Source organism: Mus caroli, unplaced genomic scaffold (genome assembly GCF_978045245.1).
Source record: "Mus caroli unplaced genomic scaffold, Mus_caroli_1 scaffold_2, whole genome shotgun sequence".
NCBI classification, from domain to species: Eukaryota; Metazoa; Chordata; class Mammalia; order Rodentia; family Muridae; genus Mus; species Mus caroli.
The window spans coordinates 16,239,524-16,258,258 of NW_028227257.1; the positions used below are offsets into that span (position 1 = coordinate 16,239,524).

The 18,735-nt window shown below is 49.6% G+C and overlaps 1 protein-coding gene across 7 annotated transcripts in view; it reads right to left on the reverse strand.

The window, feature by feature from the left end:
- Positions 1-18,735, reverse strand: part of Tox2 (TOX high mobility group box family member 2) — a 120,697-nt gene that overhangs the window by 1,746 nt on the left and 100,216 nt on the right. For all 7 annotated transcript variants that reach the window (XM_085832531.1, XM_029474330.2, XM_029474328.2 and 4 more), the window contains exons 4-8: positions 7,755-7,994; positions 6,258-6,485; positions 2,638-2,718; positions 1,603-1,995; positions 747-874 (exon numbers count right to left, since the gene is read on the reverse strand). In XM_085832531.1, coding sequence (XP_085688657.1) covers positions 747-874; positions 1,603-1,995; positions 2,638-2,718; positions 6,258-6,485; positions 7,755-7,994 — 1,070 coding nt within the window. The remainder of the gene's footprint in view (positions 1-746; positions 875-1,602; positions 1,996-2,637; positions 2,719-6,257; positions 6,486-7,754; positions 7,995-18,735) is intronic.

Below are 18,735 nucleotides of genomic sequence, written 5' to 3' on the forward strand. Positions count from 1 at the left end.
GGCACCTCTCTGTCTTTAGAATACAGCATGGGGCTAGCCAGATATGGTGATGCCTGCCTGTGGGAGGATGAGGCAGGAAGATCATGAGTTCAAAGCTAGCCTGGGCTACATAGGAAGACTCCACATTTGACAAGGAAAACTGAAATAGGTTACTGTGGATCCAACCATCCTCCATGGGGGAAGAAGGGCCAGCCTTAGGAAGTTCACATACGGCATACCTATTCCTCCTGGGCCCTCGACTCTTGGGAAGGGCAAGGGCTGGAGGACAGCCTGTGCCTGTTTGGTTATGAAGAGAGTCACTGCCCACCCGAGCCTGTGCACCTACAAAGGCTTGCCCTAGAAGATCAGAAGTGGAAGCCAGGGCAGGCAGGGTACATGCAGTGCCAGGAGTACTAGCAGGCTGAGCAGAGTGAGGAACCCATGCTGAAAGACTGGTGGCCCGAGATGGGGGACACACTGCCCAGTGATGGAGGTAGACGCCATCTGCTAAATACTCACCCCTCATTCTCTATAGGAGGCTGAACCAAGGTCAGCCTCAGTTTCCCAAATGACCTCTTGGCTGCACCCTCCCACCCCCGGGGACTTGGCTTTGCTCTGTGTTGTTCCTTACACTCTAAGTATCTACAGGCTGGGCTGACAGTGACTTCTTCACATCCCACTCCCTCACCCCAGTGTCTCCCTGTGCTCCTGGCCACCCCTGCCCCTTATCAGGAATGGACAGCGAAGAGGGTCTGAGGAGGACTGACCTGCAGGTGCCGAGGCCGCGCTCCCCACTGGGGTAACTCCCATCCCAGTCTCCGCTGCTGGAAGGGTTGGATGGGCCAGGTGAGCGGGAGCCAGAGCCACTGGAGAAGTCAGAGATGTGTGGGAAGTCCTGCAGGGGAAGGAGAGGGTGGTGAGCGGAGGAGACAGGAGGGGAGGCCTCTCGGGCAGCGGGCACGGCCTTTGTGGGTCTGAGTGTGTCTATGCTTCAGAGACGTTCCCTAGGCCTGCACAGCATGGCTACTCTGCCTCCTCCTGCTTCTCTTTGGGGTGATTCAATCTGAGCTGATAGTGTAGCTCAGCAATGGACTACCTGCCTAGTATGTGTGAGCCCCCGGGTTCCATCCTTAGTGCTACAAAGGCGGGGGTGGGGGAGGGAAGAGTGAAAACGAAAACTCAAGTTGGGAGGGTGGGGGGTTACTTTGCCTTTGGGTACTTTCCTTTACTGGGCCTCAGTTTCCCTATCTGTAAAATGGGGTCACTGGGTTGCATGCATATCTTGAAACCATTTGTGGAACTATCACTGGAGGCTTGGACTTTGGAGATAGATAGGACTTGGGAAATCTGGTAGAGGTCGATGTGGTGTCAGTGCCTTGGGCTGAGAAGTTTAAGTAGGAGGCTAAGAGAATGTTCTGGATCAAGGCTTAGCTTAGCAACTAGACAACCGCTTGAGAGAGCCAATGTCTCTCCAGGCAGGTGTTTTAGACCCATTTCAGAGAACTGGAAACTGAGTCTCAGAGAGGTTGTCTAGTTGGCGAGTAACCTGGCTAGTATATGAACTCCCCGACTGCCTTCCCTTTTGGTGAGAGTCAGAGGAAGCTGTTGCTTAGCCCTGCTTACCTGTGGCCCTGGAGGTGAGGGGCTCATCGCCAGCTGCACCTGGAGTGCCATGGAGGCAGGCAGGACAGGAGGCTGCGGGGCTGGGGACATGCTGAGAGGCGGGCTGAGGAGGGTGCCCTGCGCGTGGGGGGGCAGTGGCAGCTGCTGGTGCAGTGAGGGGCTGAGAGGGAAGGAGGGTGGTGGTGGCGATGTGCTGAGGCCCGGAAGCAGGGCCTTGGAGCCCAGCGTCCTGGCAAGGCTGGCGGGAGAGGCTCCGCTGCGGAAGGCCTGCAGGTCGGAGGGCGTCAGGAAGGAAGCCAGGCCGGGCATGGCGTACATGGGCTGCTTGGGTGGAAGCATTTTGGCTGGTGGGTTTGCCTGAGTGTTCTTGGCCTCACCTTGGTCCGGGGGGCTCTGGAGGAAGACAGAAGCCAGAGATAAAGAAGGGATAAGTTAGAACCTGGACTGCCCATCAGTGGGTCTGCAGCTTGCAGCCGGCAAGGTCTCTGGATGGCTCAAGGTCACACTAAGGGGCAGGGTGTAAACCAATAAGCTGTGACTCTGCAGGGGCCTCCAGACTTGTGTTCTCCCAGCGGCCAGCACCCCAGATTTACCCTCACGTGGGCTCCCCTCCACATACTGCCTCACTGTTCCCACCCTGGCAGCCAGACCAGTGTCAGCAGACCAGTGTCAGCTCTGTTATACTCCCAGACAGTTCCCCGCACTTTGCTCTGTCTGCCCTTTATAGCCCAACCAGGGTGCTGTTTCCCCATGATGACCTCCAGGAAAATACTCTGCCTCCTTTTGGGCCTCAGATCCATCCCCTTGCCCCTGTGTTTGTGGTGTGAACAGAGAGAGGCAGGGGGCATGGTCAGGAGTTAAGACAGCGAAGCCACTCAAATGGCCAATCCCATGCTCACTGCTGGGGTCCCTGCATGCAGGTACAACTCATCATCTCTGAGGTCTGTGGTACCCGCTGTTCCTAGCGGTCCCACCTTTAGGCTATCTCTCCAGTGGCTCACTCTCATCGGGGGCCTTGCCCAGGGATTGTGTTACCTTGGACACGAGGCTAGCTCTGTAGGCCGCCAAGGCTTTCAGGTACTCCTTCTTGGCAGCTTCAGTCTTCCTCTTATACGCCTGAAAGATCCGAGACATGGGCAACTCTGGAGAAAATGTCACAGAGGAGCCTCAGGGCAGAGGCTGGGGTGACAAGCAGGGGTGCCGGGGCCATGCATGGATGACAGTGGTGGGGTCAGTGGCTGGCTTAGTCGCCCACTGGCCCAGTTCTATTGAGAGCATTGCACTGGGAGTATAGAGGCCAGGCTATGCTCAGTTCCTTAGCATGGTGTTGGCACAAGTGGTTATGAAAAGACAAGTCACTCAGAAGCCCTTCTTTGACCTAGCACCACACCAGCACCCTAACGCTGACACGAACCCCAGTCCTCTTCATATTGGCTGTGATTGCTACTGTTAGCATTAGACCTAGGTTTACATGACTGCAGGGATGGCCCTAGTGTGTTTCACTGTCGCTCTTTTAAGTAGAACTCTACCACAATGACTTGGGGCTCAGCCTTGAGACTATTTGGCCAGTGGTATGAGAATAAATTGATGCAGGAGTCTTGAAAAGTACATAGACTCTGGAGTGGCCCCTGGCTGCTCCAGGAACTAGCTTAGTGCTTTGGTTGGAATAAGAATGGCTTCTGTAGGCTCCTATACTTGAATGCATAGTCACCAGGGAGTGGCGTTATTTGAGAAGGATTGGAAGGTGTGGTCCTAGTGGAGTGAGTGGAAGGAGTCACTCTAAGGTTTCTAAGGCCCATGCCAGGCCCAAGATAGCTGTCTCTGTCTCTCTGTCTTTCTGTCTCTCTCTGTCTCTCCCTGCCTCTGTCTCTCTGCCTCTGTATCTCTTTGTCTCTGTGTCTGTCTGTCTGTCTGTCTCTCTCTCTCTGCCCAGCCCTCTCCCCTCTGCTTGCAGCTCAGGATATCTCTCAGTTACTTTTCCAGCACCATGCCTGCTTGCCCACATGCTCTCTGCCATGATGAGAACAGACTAACCTCTGAAACTGTAAGCAGGCCCTCAATGAAATACTTTCTTTGATAGGAGCTGTCTTGGCCGTGGTGCCTCTTCACAGCAATAAAACAGTGGCTAAGATATCAGGCTTAGTCTGTGGGATCATGAGACACGCAAAGCCCAGACATCCACCTTCTTGAAGAGTTGCCCCACGTGTTGCAGCTAATTGCAGAAGTGTAGGCAGCTCTCATCAAGGGCAACAGAAGAGCCACCATGCTGAGCCCAGCCCAGCCCTCAACACGAGAAAATGACAAAGGTCTCAGAGTGAAAGCTGGCAGTGTCCCTGGCTCTCCCCACTGCAGCTGCAGCACACACAGCATCCAAGGCCAACAAGCAAAGTCCCAGACAGAGACTAAGACCCTGATCTGCCATATACGTAAGACCAGAAACGTGAGAGGCTTATTCTCCCTGGAGCTGCTCTCAGCCAGTGCCTAACAAGGAGTCCTCCAGTTCAGATGGGTTGTCAAAGACAAGGTCTATGTTGGCTCCAGAGCACCTATCTCCCACAGTGGGAATTCTCTGACAGTGTCTTCTGCCTTCTGCTGTCTTATGTCCCAGTTCTTTCCAGCAGATCTTAGACTATCTCCTAAACTACCTGCCCTAGACTGGTCCTGAATAGGATGCACCTCACTCACATCCGTGATCCATGTCTCTGGCCCCAGCTTGCTACTCTACTGTGCTTTCCATGCCCATGGACAGCATCTCCACTCCCCACCGCAAAGTCAGAATCCCAAGGAGTCCCCACCGGACCCTCCACTTTCCAATCTCCCTGTCCTCAATCTCTGATCTCTCCTGCCAGGTGAGGACCTGCCAGGTTACCCCGCCTGCCTGCCTGCCTGCCTGCCTGCCTGCCTGCCTACAGCTGAACTGGCTAGCCTGTGCAAACATATCAGTGGTTCCCTCTGCTTGCATGGCAAGTACTTCACTCCTGTTCTCCAAGGACTGCTCGGCCCCTGTCCACCTCTCAGCTCTGTCACACTGTGTGAGCCCTCACCATCAGCGTTCGGTTCCCCTGAAGTCCCAATATCATGTGCTTGTCACTCTCTTCCTGGTCTTTGTCTGCACGGTGCCTCCAGCACAAGGCTCTCCTCCCATGGGGCTCAGCCTTCAGTCTCACCTTGGAGACCTAAAGGAGCCCATCCCAGGGCTGCGTCCTTTCCTCTCTTTTTTGCCTCCTGTTACAGTTTGAATAGGTTTGGCCCCCAAAGACTCATGCATCCGAATGGTTGGACCATGGGGAGTAGCACTATTAGGTGGTGTGGCCTTATTGGGGGAGGTGTGGCCTTGTTAGAGAAAGTGTATCACTGTGGAGTCAGAGCTTTGAGGTCTTAAATGCTCAAGCTACAGTATGAAAAAAAATCCAGTCTCTTCCTGGCTGCCTTCTGATCAAGGTGTAGAACTCTTGGCTCCTCCAGCACCATGTCTGCCTGCAGGCTGCCATGCTTCCCATCATGATGATAATGGACTGAACCTCTGAACTGTAAGGCAGCCCCAGTTCAATGTTTGCCTTTATAAGAGTTGCCTTGGTCATGGTGTCTTCACTGAAATGAAACCCTAAGGACACCTCACCCATGCATCCCCATGACCCACTTACCCATCTGCATATTGGGTTTCTAGCTCCTATCCCAGCATCCTAGTTGACTTCCCTGGTTCCACAGGCCTGAACAAACCCCGATACTAGTCTTATAGTGAGGACCTTAGTGAGCTACTTAGCTTCTTCTTGCCTCCTCCTCTCCCTATCAAAAGAGGTAATGGATAGGGTGTTGGCTAGTTTCGTGTGTCAACTTGACACAGCTGGAGTTATCACAGAGAAAGGAGCCTCCCTTGAGGAAATGTCTCCATGAGATCCAGCTGTAAGGCATTTTCTCAATTAACGATCAAGGGTGGGAGGGTCCACTGTGGGTGGTGCTATCCCTGGGCTGGTAGTACTGGGTTCTATAAGAAAGCAAACTAAATAAGCCAGGGGAAGCAATCCAGTAAGCAGCATCCCTCTATGGCTTCTGCATCAGCTCCTGCCTCCAAGTTCCTGCCCTGTGTGAGTTCCAATCCTGGCTTCCTCCTCAACTTGCTTCTTGGTCATGATGTTTGTGCAGGAATAGAACCCCTGACTAAGACAGATGGTGACCCTCTGGAGTGTTGTAAGATGAAATGAGGGGCTAGAGGGAGGGAACTCCGTGGTGCTTAGTCTTGGCTTGCTCTAAGTATGGTAGTCAGTAGGCAGGGAAGCAAGGGCTCAGGGTGGTTAGGTAGTCAGGTGGCCTCAGGTGAGTAGCTCGTAACACATTTCCAACTGTGATGAGGTAGCCCTGTTCCCTGTCACCTGGAGGCCACACGGCCAGTGGAGCAGAAAGGTAAGAGCTGACAGACTGCTGAATGTGAATGGAGATGCTCCTGGTTTGTGGATGGCAAGGGCTCAGTGAAGGCAGTATGCACAGTCCTGGAAGCCACCAGGGATGGAAGGAACTCTGTCCCCCAGCTTACAGATGAGCAAACAAAGCAGAGAGCTCCCTGCAGACACCTCTAGTCCCAGAGGCTGAGTCTGACGTTACACCCTTGGTTCTAGGGCCCAATGTCAGGGCCAATTCAGGAGGAGACCAAGGCTCACCTGTTTCTGCTCTTCTCCCAGGCTGTCCCACATGGAGGCCACTATTTTGGACACATCTCCAAAGGTGGCACTGGGATTCTGCCCCTTGATGGCAGCCTGAGTGTCTCTGAAGAAGAGAGCGTAGGCCGACACTGGCTTCTGTGGCTCATTGGGGTCCTTCTTCTTCTTCTTCTTTGGATTCTTGGCCTTTTTGCCTGGGTCCACTGAGGGTCTCTTCTCTCCTGAGATCTGCCGGATGAGAGGAGCAATCAAGGGCCTCCTGACTAGTGGGACCCTAGGTAGCCTTGGGCCAAGCTAGTCTTCCCCAGCAGCTTACCTCAGACCAGCCCTGTTGTCTCCCAAACAGCAGCAGGGCCGGCCTACCAGGGGTTCATACCTAGGCAGCTTGGCCTACATCGTCATGCACTTGGAGGAGGGTGGCAACAGACACATACACACGGGTAGACATGAGCACAGACAACAGACACACAGGTACACGCACATATGCATGTTGATGGGAATAGATACAGGCACATAGATGAAGAAATACAAGGAGACAGACACAGAGAACAACACAGAGACACAGATCTCAGGGTCAGAGGGACCCAGAGGTATACACAGACAGATGGATGGACGGATGGAGGGAGACAGGTGGACAGACAGATGGATGGACGGATGGACAGACACATGGATGGATGGATGGATGGATGGATGGATGGAGGGATTGGTGGACAGACAGACAGACGGATGCTCATGAACACTGGGTGGCAGCCTGAGGTGTATGTTTAACTCTTTAGGGAGGACCCACATATATGTCCATTCCGAGAATTTTGACAATTCCTGAAGACCATTGAGCTATGAACACTAACTTTCCAGTGAGGCTGGCCAGTTCCCTGGACAGCAATAAAAGCAACACTCTGGGTCTTTCTACCTTTCTACCTTTTCCTCTGGGCAGAAACCATTGCAAAACTTAAACAAACCCTTTTCTGTCTTTCTAGCACCTCCCCTCTTCCCATGGTAACATCTGTCTCTCCAGACTCCCAAAGTCTCCTGATCAACAATGAATAATAAAGCCAACAGAGGCCCCCAAAAGCCAGGCTGGTGGTGCATGCCAGTAGTTGTTGTACTCAAGAAGCTGAGGCAGGAGGATTGAGAGATTAAGGCCAGTGTGGGCAACATAAAGAGACCCTGTCTCACAAAATGAAAATGAGAAACCAAGAGTCCATGTTGGCCTATGTGCACTGGATGGACCCTTTACAAGAATAAGAAGGTCCAGCCATCGGGGTCCTCCTGTCATGGACACTGTGGCTGGTCCCTGAATCTCTTCAGGGCTCCACTGTGCCTGGAGGAGGAGGGGTCTTCTGTAGATTTAGCAGCCACAGCCTGAAGTCCTGAGGGCTCAGGTGTAATTCCCCTGACCAGAGATCCACAAGGTATCCAGCAAAGATTAAATTATGGCCATGACTTGGCAGAGCCCCTTCTTCACCAGGGAGGCACGTTGAAGTCCACATCACCCACCTTGAAATGGGCATCTGATTCCTCCTCCTGTGTGGAACTGGATGGAGAGGGGGTCGCTGACTTGCTCCCTGGGGGTGATGGGGAGCCGTGAGCAATGCCACTCCGGATGCCCATCTGGGAGATGAGCTGAGACTGGCTGAGGGCACTCATGTGGCTGGCCAGCATTGCCGGACGGCCCAGCAGGGGCCCTGGCCGGCCTGAGTCATATGCCGCCACCTCCGAGTGGACCATTTCCTGGATCTGAGAGAAGACAGGATGATTGTGTTAGAAGGCTGTGCCTCGACAAATGCCACTCCTGCCTCTCAGGAGGGGACATCTGGGTGAGAGGTGGCAAGTGGCCATTTCCATGCTGGGCTGGGCTTCCCACTGGGACCCCCATAGGGGAATTTCAAGGTGGAGTTCCATTCTCCCCTGACCTCTGCATGATGCAGAGCACCTGCAGAGCCCCTAGGGCTCCTTGGCAGTTTGCTGTTCCGTTGGCATCTGCCCTGGGCGGTGTGGGGGGGGTGGTGGTCAGCATGCCGTCCATACAGGAGCTTGGTCCAGCTGCAAATGGATCATCTCATGATACAATGATACAAGCTCCACGGTGAACACAGCTCTGCCCTGTGTGCTGTGCAACAATGAACGGCAAAGAACACAGACGCTGGGAACCCAGACCCTTGCCAGGTGCTTGACTCTGGCCAAGTCTGACCCTCAGTGGGCCTCAGTTTCCACATCTGTAGCCTGTGTAGTAAAACCACCTTCCACGATTAAGGACCAGATCTATTCAAGCATAGAGTAAGCCTTATGTCATTGATGTCTGTCCAGTGCAGCGAATGAATAAGTCTTGGCTGTCATTTAGCAGGTTTTCCCTCTATGTCAGAAAATTTCTTACTGACTTCATTCCTCTTTCCCTGTAGTAGTAGTTATTTCTGGGATACAAGAAACCTAACCATTTTCCACACAGGAGCAGTCTCACACTGAACATGGAATTAGAACAGTGTGTACTCGTGACCCAGACAAACAGTATAAATGCACGCTTCATTGAGGCCCCTGTGAACATTCTTAGAATTATCTTATTTCCTCTGCATTTATTATTTGCTCTGTCTAATTTCTAATGGCAAATGCCTGTATGTTCTCCGCCTTTTCTTCAGTAAGCAGCAAATAGACCTTTTCTTTTATGGGGTTTTAAACTTCTCTTTAGAAGAATCAGCCCTTGCTAGACATGGCAGCACATGCTTGTAACCCCAGAATAGTCTGAGACTCTTATCATAAACGAACGAGATCTCCAAATGACCCCTTCTTCCCTGTTCTCTGACAATCTAATATCTCATTTCATCTTTGTTAACCCCCCCTCCTGGCTTGTAAAGATTACTGTTGATTCTCCCTCAATTTTGAATTATATTTCAAAATTTATTTCCCTTGTTTTATGGTTAATAATGTTTAGAGGCTGGGGAAATGGCTAACTGGGTAGAGTTCATGAGGTGTGAGCCTTAGGACTACTGCTTGGATCCCTAGCATGCATGTAAGAAGGGACACCTAGTAGGACCACTGTTTAGATTTCTAGCATACATGTAAGAGGGGACACCTAGTAGGACTACTGTTCAGATTTCTAGCATGCATGTAAAAGGGGGCACCTAGTAGGACCACTGTTTGGATCCCTAGCATGCATGTAAAAGGGGCACCTAGTAGGACCACTGCTTGGATCCCTAGTAGGCATGTAAAAGGGGGCACCTAGTAGGACCACTGTTCAGATTTCTAGCATGCATGTAAAAGGGGCTCCTAGGTGCTCATCCTCACATCACATCCTGGCATCGGGGCTGGGAGGCAGGAGATCAGGGGAGGGTTTCAGGGAAGGAGGAAATGGAGAGAGTTGAATCCTGAGGTCTTGGCTAGAACTGCAAGGTTCAGGGTCAGTGAGAGACTCTATCTTAAAACTGAGAGCTGGGTCAGGACTAGGGAGCCGGCTTGGTGGTTAAGCTTAGGGGTGAAGAGTTCCTGTAAACGCCAGGTGGGAGTGGTGCTAATTCCAGCCTTGAAGGGAGAGGTGGGATCCTCAGAGCAAGCTGACTGGCAAGATGAGCCAGATCTGTGAGCTCCGAGCTCCACTGAGCAGCGACCTTCCCTCAATGAATAAAGCGGAAAAATGATGGAGGATAATTCCCGCCATCAAATTCAGACCTGCACACTCACACTTGCACACGCACACTCACACACAAGTGTCCACATACATATAAACGTGTGAGTGTGTGCACAGGTGTGCACACTACCCCCTCCCCCCTGCACATGTGCACTCACGAGCACCCACCCACCCACACACCCACACACAAATGGACAAAGAAAAACGAGAGCAAAAGAGGTTCTGCTGCTGACCTCTGACCCCCGCCACTCATGATGCATGGGTGCCTCCACATACACTCCCCCACAATTAAAAATAATATTTTAATGCTAAACATTTCTCGGGTGTTTCTCATAGATGTTTACCTTGTAAGAATTTTGATTTTTAAATTTATGTGTATGGGTATTTTGCCTGCACACATAGCTGCGTACCACTTGTGTGCCTGGTGCCCTCAGAGGCTAGAAGAAGGCATCGGATTCCCTGGGACTGGAGTCGTGGATGGTCGTGAGCCACCATGTGAGAGAGAGCTGGGAGCTGCACAAAAGTCCTCTTATCATGGAACTATCTCTGCAGCCCCAGAGAATATTCTGTAAGACTTTTGTTATTGATCTCTTTTGTATTTAAAGAATTAAAATTCTTTTTTTTTTTTTTGGGGGGGTTTTCGAGACAGGGTTTTTCTGTGTAGCCCTGGCTGTCCTGGCACTCACTTTGTAGACCAGGCTGGCCTCGAACTCAGAAATCCGCCTGCCTCTGCCTCCCGAGTGCTGGAATTAAAGGCGTGCGCCACCACGCCCGGTAGAATTAAAATTCTTTAATTTTTTTCATTGACAAAAAGAGTTTTAAAGAGGACTCCAGAGATTTCTAAGCGGCTAATTTTGCTTCTCTTTGCTTCATCTTGAATTTTGAGTCACAGAAACGGTGACTGTCTGTACTGGGTGCCGTTTGTACTTCTGAGACTCTGTTAAAGCTTTCTTTGGAACCCAGATATCATCAGATCTTTACCTGTAGCAAAGTCCTCCCAGATGTACTTTCTGGGTTGTGGCTGCATCTGGTTGACGCAGCAGGTACTGGTTACTGACTGACATCGGTCGTATTCTTCAGATAACCGTCTCCATTTTGGCTCTCTAACCTCAGATGAGCTTCACTAGTCAGGGCTTTAAAACTTGTGACCCTTTTACCATCCAAGAAACGTTTTCGTGGCTCGGGGTATACAGCAGAATAAAATAAGGGCGCAAACCAAACACTTACCGCTGAGAAACCTTTGGGGAAGTTATTGGAAAACAAGTCTTTGGTACACAGTAAGACGCAGGCAAACGCGCATGCTAATGAAGTGGGTGTGTTTAATTACGTTTGCATGAAGAATGAAATCTTGGCTAAACTCTGGTATGCGGGATGGAGAACATCTTTAACATTTCTCAGAGTTGATCGATATTTTGAGTTCCATAATCATTGATGCTGAAACTCTGCTTGGCATCAGTACAGAGCTCAGACTGGCAGAGAAGTCTGCTTAGCGCCATCTCAGATGGGGTTGGAAATCCTGTCTTAACCCTAAGCCAAAATTCACTAAACAACCTCTTATGAAACACTTTAGCAACTCAAATATCAATTAAAAAAAATCAAACATTCTTAAAAAAAAAAACCAAAAACAACAAAAAAGCGGGAAAACAAAGATATACTAAATGCCCAGGAAGATGGTGGGAAAATATTAAATCTGTTTTCCACAATAAAGCCATGATTAAAAAAAACATCTTTGTATGTATGTACATATGTGTATGTAGGTGCATATGTTTACCTACAGAGGTCAGAGGTCAACCTTTGAAGGGGAGGGCCTTTTATCTGCCGAGTCAGCTCTCCAGACCCCCTATGTTTGCTGTTATTATTTTGAGATTTGTAGAACTTTATGTGTATGGATATACTACCTTCATGTATGTCTGTACACCACGTGTGTTCAGTGCCTGTGGGCATCAGAAGGGCATTGGAAGAAGCAGTTCTTCATTAAAAATTCAATTCAGCAGCTTTCCTGATCCTTCCTGAGCCCTGACCTCCTGTCCCGTAACAGTCACTCCATTCGTCACGGGATATTTTTGATATAGCGTTTTCAAATTAAGCAATTTATTTCGTGTTTGCCTTATTTGGTATAGAACCATCTAGATCTAGGTCAAGGGTTCAGACGGGAGCCACTTCACCAGGAGGGAAGGAACATCTGAGGGTGTCTACAAAGACAGTTTCCATCTCACCACTGGGGGCATGCTCCTGTCTCCTGGAGGTACTGGCAGAGGAAGCTGTTAAACTCTACAGTAAGTGGGCTGGCTGCCCTCCATCCTTGCCCCCAAAACAAAGCCTTGTGTGTTCAGATTGAGCAGCTCTGCTCTCCACAGGGGATGCTTTCCTTGAGGAAAAGCTCAGCTATGCTCTGGCCATGTTCCTCAAAGCTGAAGACTGGATTTTGTCTTTTACTCTCAGGGAAGAGTGTTTTAATGGAATGTGTCCTATTGTTATTGCTGTCGGGGAACATGAATCCTCCAGTTTCATTTTTGGGACATGTCAAGGCTTCACTTAGGACAGAAAACACATCTTGCAAAAAAAAAAATTTCATGTAAAACTAAAATAATGTTGGCTTGGGCTTGCGAGAGTAGCTCAGGGTAGAGTGCTTGCCCTGCATGCATGAGGCTCTGGGTTCGATTCCTAGCACTGGAAAAAACCTAATTGAAATAATATTCACTGTGCTATATATAAAAAAAAAAACCTCCGTGTCTATTGAATGTACTGTTTTGACATCAGCTGTGAGACAGAGAAAATTGAGCTAAAGCCCTCCATCTGCCCCGTGTCTCCGTCAGTTCTCCATCAGTTCTTCGGGGCATTTGGCGTGAACGGGTTTGCTTCAGGTACGCCATGTGAAGTCGCTCAGTGCTTAGACATCCCAGAATGCCCCGTCTTCATGACAGCTGCACCTTATTCATGAAAGCATCTTGGCTCCGGTAACTGTCTCTGCCTTCCATCCTTTTCTATCAGCCGTTGTCATGGTTTCCATACGGTTTTGTTCTCATCCCACATGGTTTCAGATGCTCATCATGCAAACAGAGTATGGGTGAATGCTGGTCCCCAACCCTCTTCTCAAGACATTGGGATCTGCGTTATCACATCAGTCACAAACATGACATACAGGCTCAGCAAGCCAGCTTCCTTAAAGTGTGGCAAGTTTTAAGTCCCTAAGCAGCTCCTGCTGTCTACCTACAATATGTACATGCCATTTCTTCTTTGTGGATTTCTGTTTGCTTGTTCTTCTTTTAGGCAGGGTCTTACCATACAGTCCAGGTGACTTTAAACTCTCTGTCCTCCCTCCTCAGCCTCTTGAATTATAGGTGTGCACTACCATTCCTAGCTTTTAAGTTTTAAACGAGAAATTGGCATGATTTCCTCTAGTGCAAACTGGCTGTAGCTTGTTAAGGCATGTTATAGCTTTCTTCTCAACTACTTGTGGCGGAATTCTTCAACCCTGTATTCTTGACTTTGTGAATTATTATCTTGCTGATATTAAAGGTACTTAAATTTATCATCACCACCATCATCATCATCGTCATCATCTTGTAAATGCCCTACGTGGGAAACATTCTATATCTTATCACTGGTGAGGCAGAACACCGTCCATAAGTCAGCCAGGCCACTTGGGCATGGACTAGTGGGTGTGGACAGCAGCCGAGTTCAGCTCTTAGGAAGGATGGGATGTGGCACAAAGCCCTGGGTTCAATCTCCAGCACCTTATAAACTGAATCTCGTGTGCTTGTCTGTTACCCCAGCACTCGGGAGGCAGTGGCAGAAGGATCAGAAGTTCAAGGCATTCCTCAGCCATATATAGAGTTCAAGGGCAGCCTGCGCTAGAAACTCTCTCAGAAACAAACCCAAACCTAAAACAAAACCAAGGACCTTCAGTTCTCAGTAAATGAGCTCCCGGCTCCCAACACGCCACAGCCACAGTACACACCTCCTGGACCCTAGCAATTCTCACCTCTCCCACACACAAGGACACGCCCACTGCAGGGAAAATTGTGAAAGACATTGACAAAGACAAACGAACGTCCCTTTGCTGTTCTGCTGTGCATTGCCCTCTGGACCTTTGAGGTTATCTGATTCCATCGGAATGTACCCCCTAAATCTGACTAGGCTATTCTAATTCTGCAACTTTGTAAATTGTGTGTGTGTGGGGGGGAAGGAGTTATTGCAACTGGTCATGTTTTTGAAATCATTTAAGGTTGTATCGTGGTAAAATAAATAATTTTTTCTTGTAGCAGTTTTCTTATTGTTGTGTTTAGGTGGGCTGTGTGTACATGCATATACCATACTGTGCATGTGGGGATCAAAGGACAGCTTTGTGAGGTCAGTTCTTCTTTTCAACCTTTGTGTGGGTCCAGGGGTTCAAGGTCGGGTTGCTAGGATTTCTGTATGGGTGTCTTTAGCATCTGAGCCAACTCACCTGCACACATACATCTCGGTGCTATACATACACCATGCCTTCATCTTTCATCACTACCATCCGTCTCCAGAAGTATCGTTACCTCTACCTATATTAAATAATAGCTTCCCACTCCTGTCTTGCCCGTGTCCCTGGAAACCATGATTCTCCTTTCTTTGTATGTGGTCTATGTGTGTGTGCAGGATGTATGTACACATGCATATGGGGATGCTGTGCCTCCAGGCCAGAGGAGGGCATTGGACACCCTGCTCTTTTGCTCTCCACACATTTCCTTGAGATGGTGTTTCTCACTGCATCTGGAGCTCAGCAGACCGACAGCAAGCCTCGGTGATTAGCCTGTCGAGGCTACTCACAGACACACCCACTTCTGGCTGGGGATTTGAACTCGAGTCCTCAAGACTGCGCAGCAAAAACTTATCAACAGAATCATTTCCCCATCCCTTGTTGATTGAACCCTATCTAAGCACCTCGGATAAAGGGAATCACGCCATCTAAGTCTCCCTTTGTTACTGTAATATTGCACTTAGCACAGTGGCCTCAAGGTTTATACACCTTGTAGCATGAGTCAGAATCTCTTTCCCCTTTTAAGATTGAATAATATTCCATTATATGAACATACCACATTTTGCTACTCATATTTCTGTTAATGGGACTTTGAAAGATTTTTTAAAGATCCAAACTCTAACATCAACAGTAGATGAGTGTCAGGTGGAAAACAACTGGTTCTTATCCATTAAGACACAAATTAAATTTCCTGGTATATAGATATAATTGATCCTACACTATAGAAAAGACAATTCTAATCATCAAATTCAATTGCTCTATGATATCAACCAGTTTTCTGTTTTTAGTTAATGTATTTACGCATTCCCTGATTGCTTAAGTGTATGTCTATTTTTCAGATTCTAATCTGAACTCAGTGTAATACCTTACTGGCTCCCTCATTAATAACCAGTTAAATGTGGTTTTAATATGTTTGCACGTTATACTTGTATGAGAGTCACTGTGTTACCTTTAGAAAATTGTACAATGAAGAATTTTAAACTCCAGAACAACTGGAACTTTTTTTTTTTTTTTCGAGACAGGGTTTCTCTGTATAGCCCTGGCTGTTCTGGAACTCACTTTGTAGAGCAGGCTGGCCTCGAACTCAGAAATCTGCCTGCCTCTGCCTCTCGAGTGCTGGGATTAAAAGCATGCGCCACCACACCCGGCTCTGGGCTCACCAAGTTGAGGAAAGTGGAAATGGCCTCCTCAGATAAAGGAATTCTTCTCAGAGTCAGAGTGAATGACGAGAGCCTCACCCCGCAGTGTGGGTGAATAAACGAGAGTGAGCAAGGAGCGGGAGAGGGTTCCAACCGGGCAACGCGGGCAGCCCCGTACCTTCAAATCCACGTGTAAAACGTGGAGCATTGCTCTGGCGTGCTACGCGTGGGAGAATGAAGGCAACATCGTGGGGGTGATTTCTGAGAAAGGGAGAGATGAGAGGGAGCCGCACTGGCTCAGGCAGCATTTATCCTGTCAAAAGCTGGGCTAATGCAGAAGGGTGATTCCAGAGGCTTGTCCAAGCAGAACACCCAACTCAAGCAGGATGGGTCCTGACGAGTCTGGGATGCAGAAGTGGCTGGCATCTCCATGGCTTAATTGGCCGTGTTACATCTCATGAGAGATTTCACAGAAGATGATGCCAAAGACTGGCCCCCATCTCCAGGCTAGCTCCAGACTCTATGTTCGGCCACATGATTGGCACCCCCTTTCCCAGAAACACATAAGGCTGGGTCCATAGAAAGGGAAGCCTTATTTCTCCATAAATCTTGTTCTAATTTTACCAAAACAGCACATGGCATCATCATTTCTGTTGCTGCACAAGCTACAGATATGGGTACCACCCTCCATCTCTTCCTTCCCAAATATCCCTTGCCTGGACACTCCAAGCACGGTTGGCCGTTCTTCCATGGTGAGTTCCAAATCTCTCACATGTTTCTCCTTCCCACCAGTCACCCTTTTAAGATGGATAAGCCAGGTCCTAGCCTTTACTCTCGATTTAAAACTGTTCATTGCACCGGGCACGGTGGCACATGCCTTTAATCTTCGCACCTGGGAAGCAGAAGCAGAGTGACCTCAGAGTCTGAAGCCAGGCTTGTCGTCTAGAGAGTTCCAAGCCAGACAGGGCTACATAGTGAGACCCTGCCTCAAAATGAAGATGCAAACGAGTTTTCATTTGCCTCATGACCTTCCCGGTAGATAGATCTAAATTATCTAATGATCTGAGAATAAGTAACAGCTTGGCGTACGTACATTTGCTTGCGTGTATATTTCCACGTGCATGCATGTATATGTGCATGTGAGGGGTACGTCTAGAGACTAGAGGGCATCGTTAGGGGTCCTGTATCAGATGCTGCCCATCCTGTATACAGAGATAGGAGGTTAAGTTGGCCAAGATTCACCTGCCTGCCTACACTGGGATTGTAAGCACACAGCACTACCACACCCAGTTGTTGGGTTTTGTTTTTTTTTTGTTTTTTTATTTTAACTATTGGTTCTGGGGATGGAAATCAGATCCCCATGCTTGCAAGGTTCTTAATGTTACTGATACGTCATAGATTCCTTCGAGCAGAGCATTTTTCTACTTCTTCACACGAGTGACACTTTCTACCACTACCACTATTTATCTGTTGCCTTGATTATCTCTGAACCTCCCATTAAACACGCACTGAATCTTTAGGCTCTTTCTCGTCCTTGCCGGTGAGGTGAGCTTGGAGTTTGGACCCCGCCCTCGCACCCCCCCCCCCCACCCTTCTACCCCCACCCCCCACCCCAGGCTGTTGGCCTTTTCGTATTGGTCATTGCTGTGCTGTTCAGTCTCAGAGTCTGAAGCTGATCTGGTTTTTAAATGCAAGTTGTCACTTACTTACCTGAACACACTTTCTCCTGATTCTGAACTTCCTGTCACGTGGACAGTTTGTTAGTAAGTCTCCACTGCCTCGGAGACTGCCGCCATTACCTGTCACCTTTACCTGGCAGGTGTGGGTGTCTGGGCTCACCTTCTCTTTCTCTCCTCCTCTGTCTCCCCTCCTCTGCCCTCCCGGCTCTGCTCCTGTCTGTCTGCCTCTACCTCTTCTCCAGGTCCTCATACCTCTTCTTTCCCCCAATTAAACCTCCCTTATATCCTGTCCTGTCTCGTAGTGTGATTTCTTGGGGAACACCTTGGCATGGGCCCACCAGGTATCCCGGCCCACCACTGACATCACTGTTGCTTTGCCCACGGCTTCCTCTGCAAACAATGGCAAGCAGGCCTTTCAGGGCTTCTGAGTGGGCCTGGTTTCAGTGCTAAGCATTAGGGAAGAGACCCCTGAAGGCCTCACAGTTGGTCAGGGGCATGTAGTTTCTACAGGGACAATATATGACCACAAACCAATACGATGTGAGCATGGCCACCAAGCATCCTAGACTTTCTGGGCACTTCATGAACTCAGTCCTAACTCCCCAAAGTGAAAAAGATGCCCCCAATTAGAGGCCTGCTGCTTGAGACTGTCTGGTGCCAGAGGCTTTATAGTGGTCAGACCTGAGCCCTCATGCCAATGTCCTTGTCTCTCAGTGTTGAGGACACTGGCACCTGCTTCCTTACTTAAAGAGGTAGACACTGGCTAAATAGGAACTGCCCAGCAATCCCCATGCCTGCCCAGCAGCAGACCCCACTGTGGTTAGACTGATGCAGAACTCCCTGGGGCCATGAGGGCTTCTCTCTAGATAAAAGCTTTCCTCTATCATGCATCTCCCTGAACGCCACTCATTGTCCCAAGCAGTCCCCAGCCCTCCTCCACTGCCCCTCTCCCAGATGCTGCTCTGGGCTCTTGGTGGCTCACTGTGCTGAAACCTTCATCAGGGTGAGGACCTGGCCGGCACAACCTTGCTGAGGGGATGCTACTAGCCATGGCATGAGGTTCCCTTCTGCTCCCACAAGCAAACAGATGGCCAGCCAGCAGCCGCACCTGCACCTTCTCCTGCAGGCCCGGGCAGAGGAGCTAGAGGGAGGTGGTAGCCTCGCAAACATAATTAGACTTAATAGATTCTCAGGGTTGTAGAGTGCCAGGAGCTTTTCACACATGCCCGCTGCAGTCTCCGCGGAGTGTTCTAGGCGCTGAGAGTACCCCCACTAGGGACAGTGAGAAATCACACCTCGTCTCAGCTCCTGCCAATCCACAGAACCCAATCCCATCCTGCCTCCGCTCAGAGGAGAACGAGGGAGTGAGCTGTCCACTCCCCCCTCTACAGACACTCCTCTCTGCTAAATTCTGTCACGTAAGCCCTTTCCTGGGTGCAAGTGGGTTCTAAAGTTCCTTCAATTCTGAGCCACAGCAGAAACCAATATGGGGCTAGAAGCCATTGGCCAGCATTTTATTTTATAATCC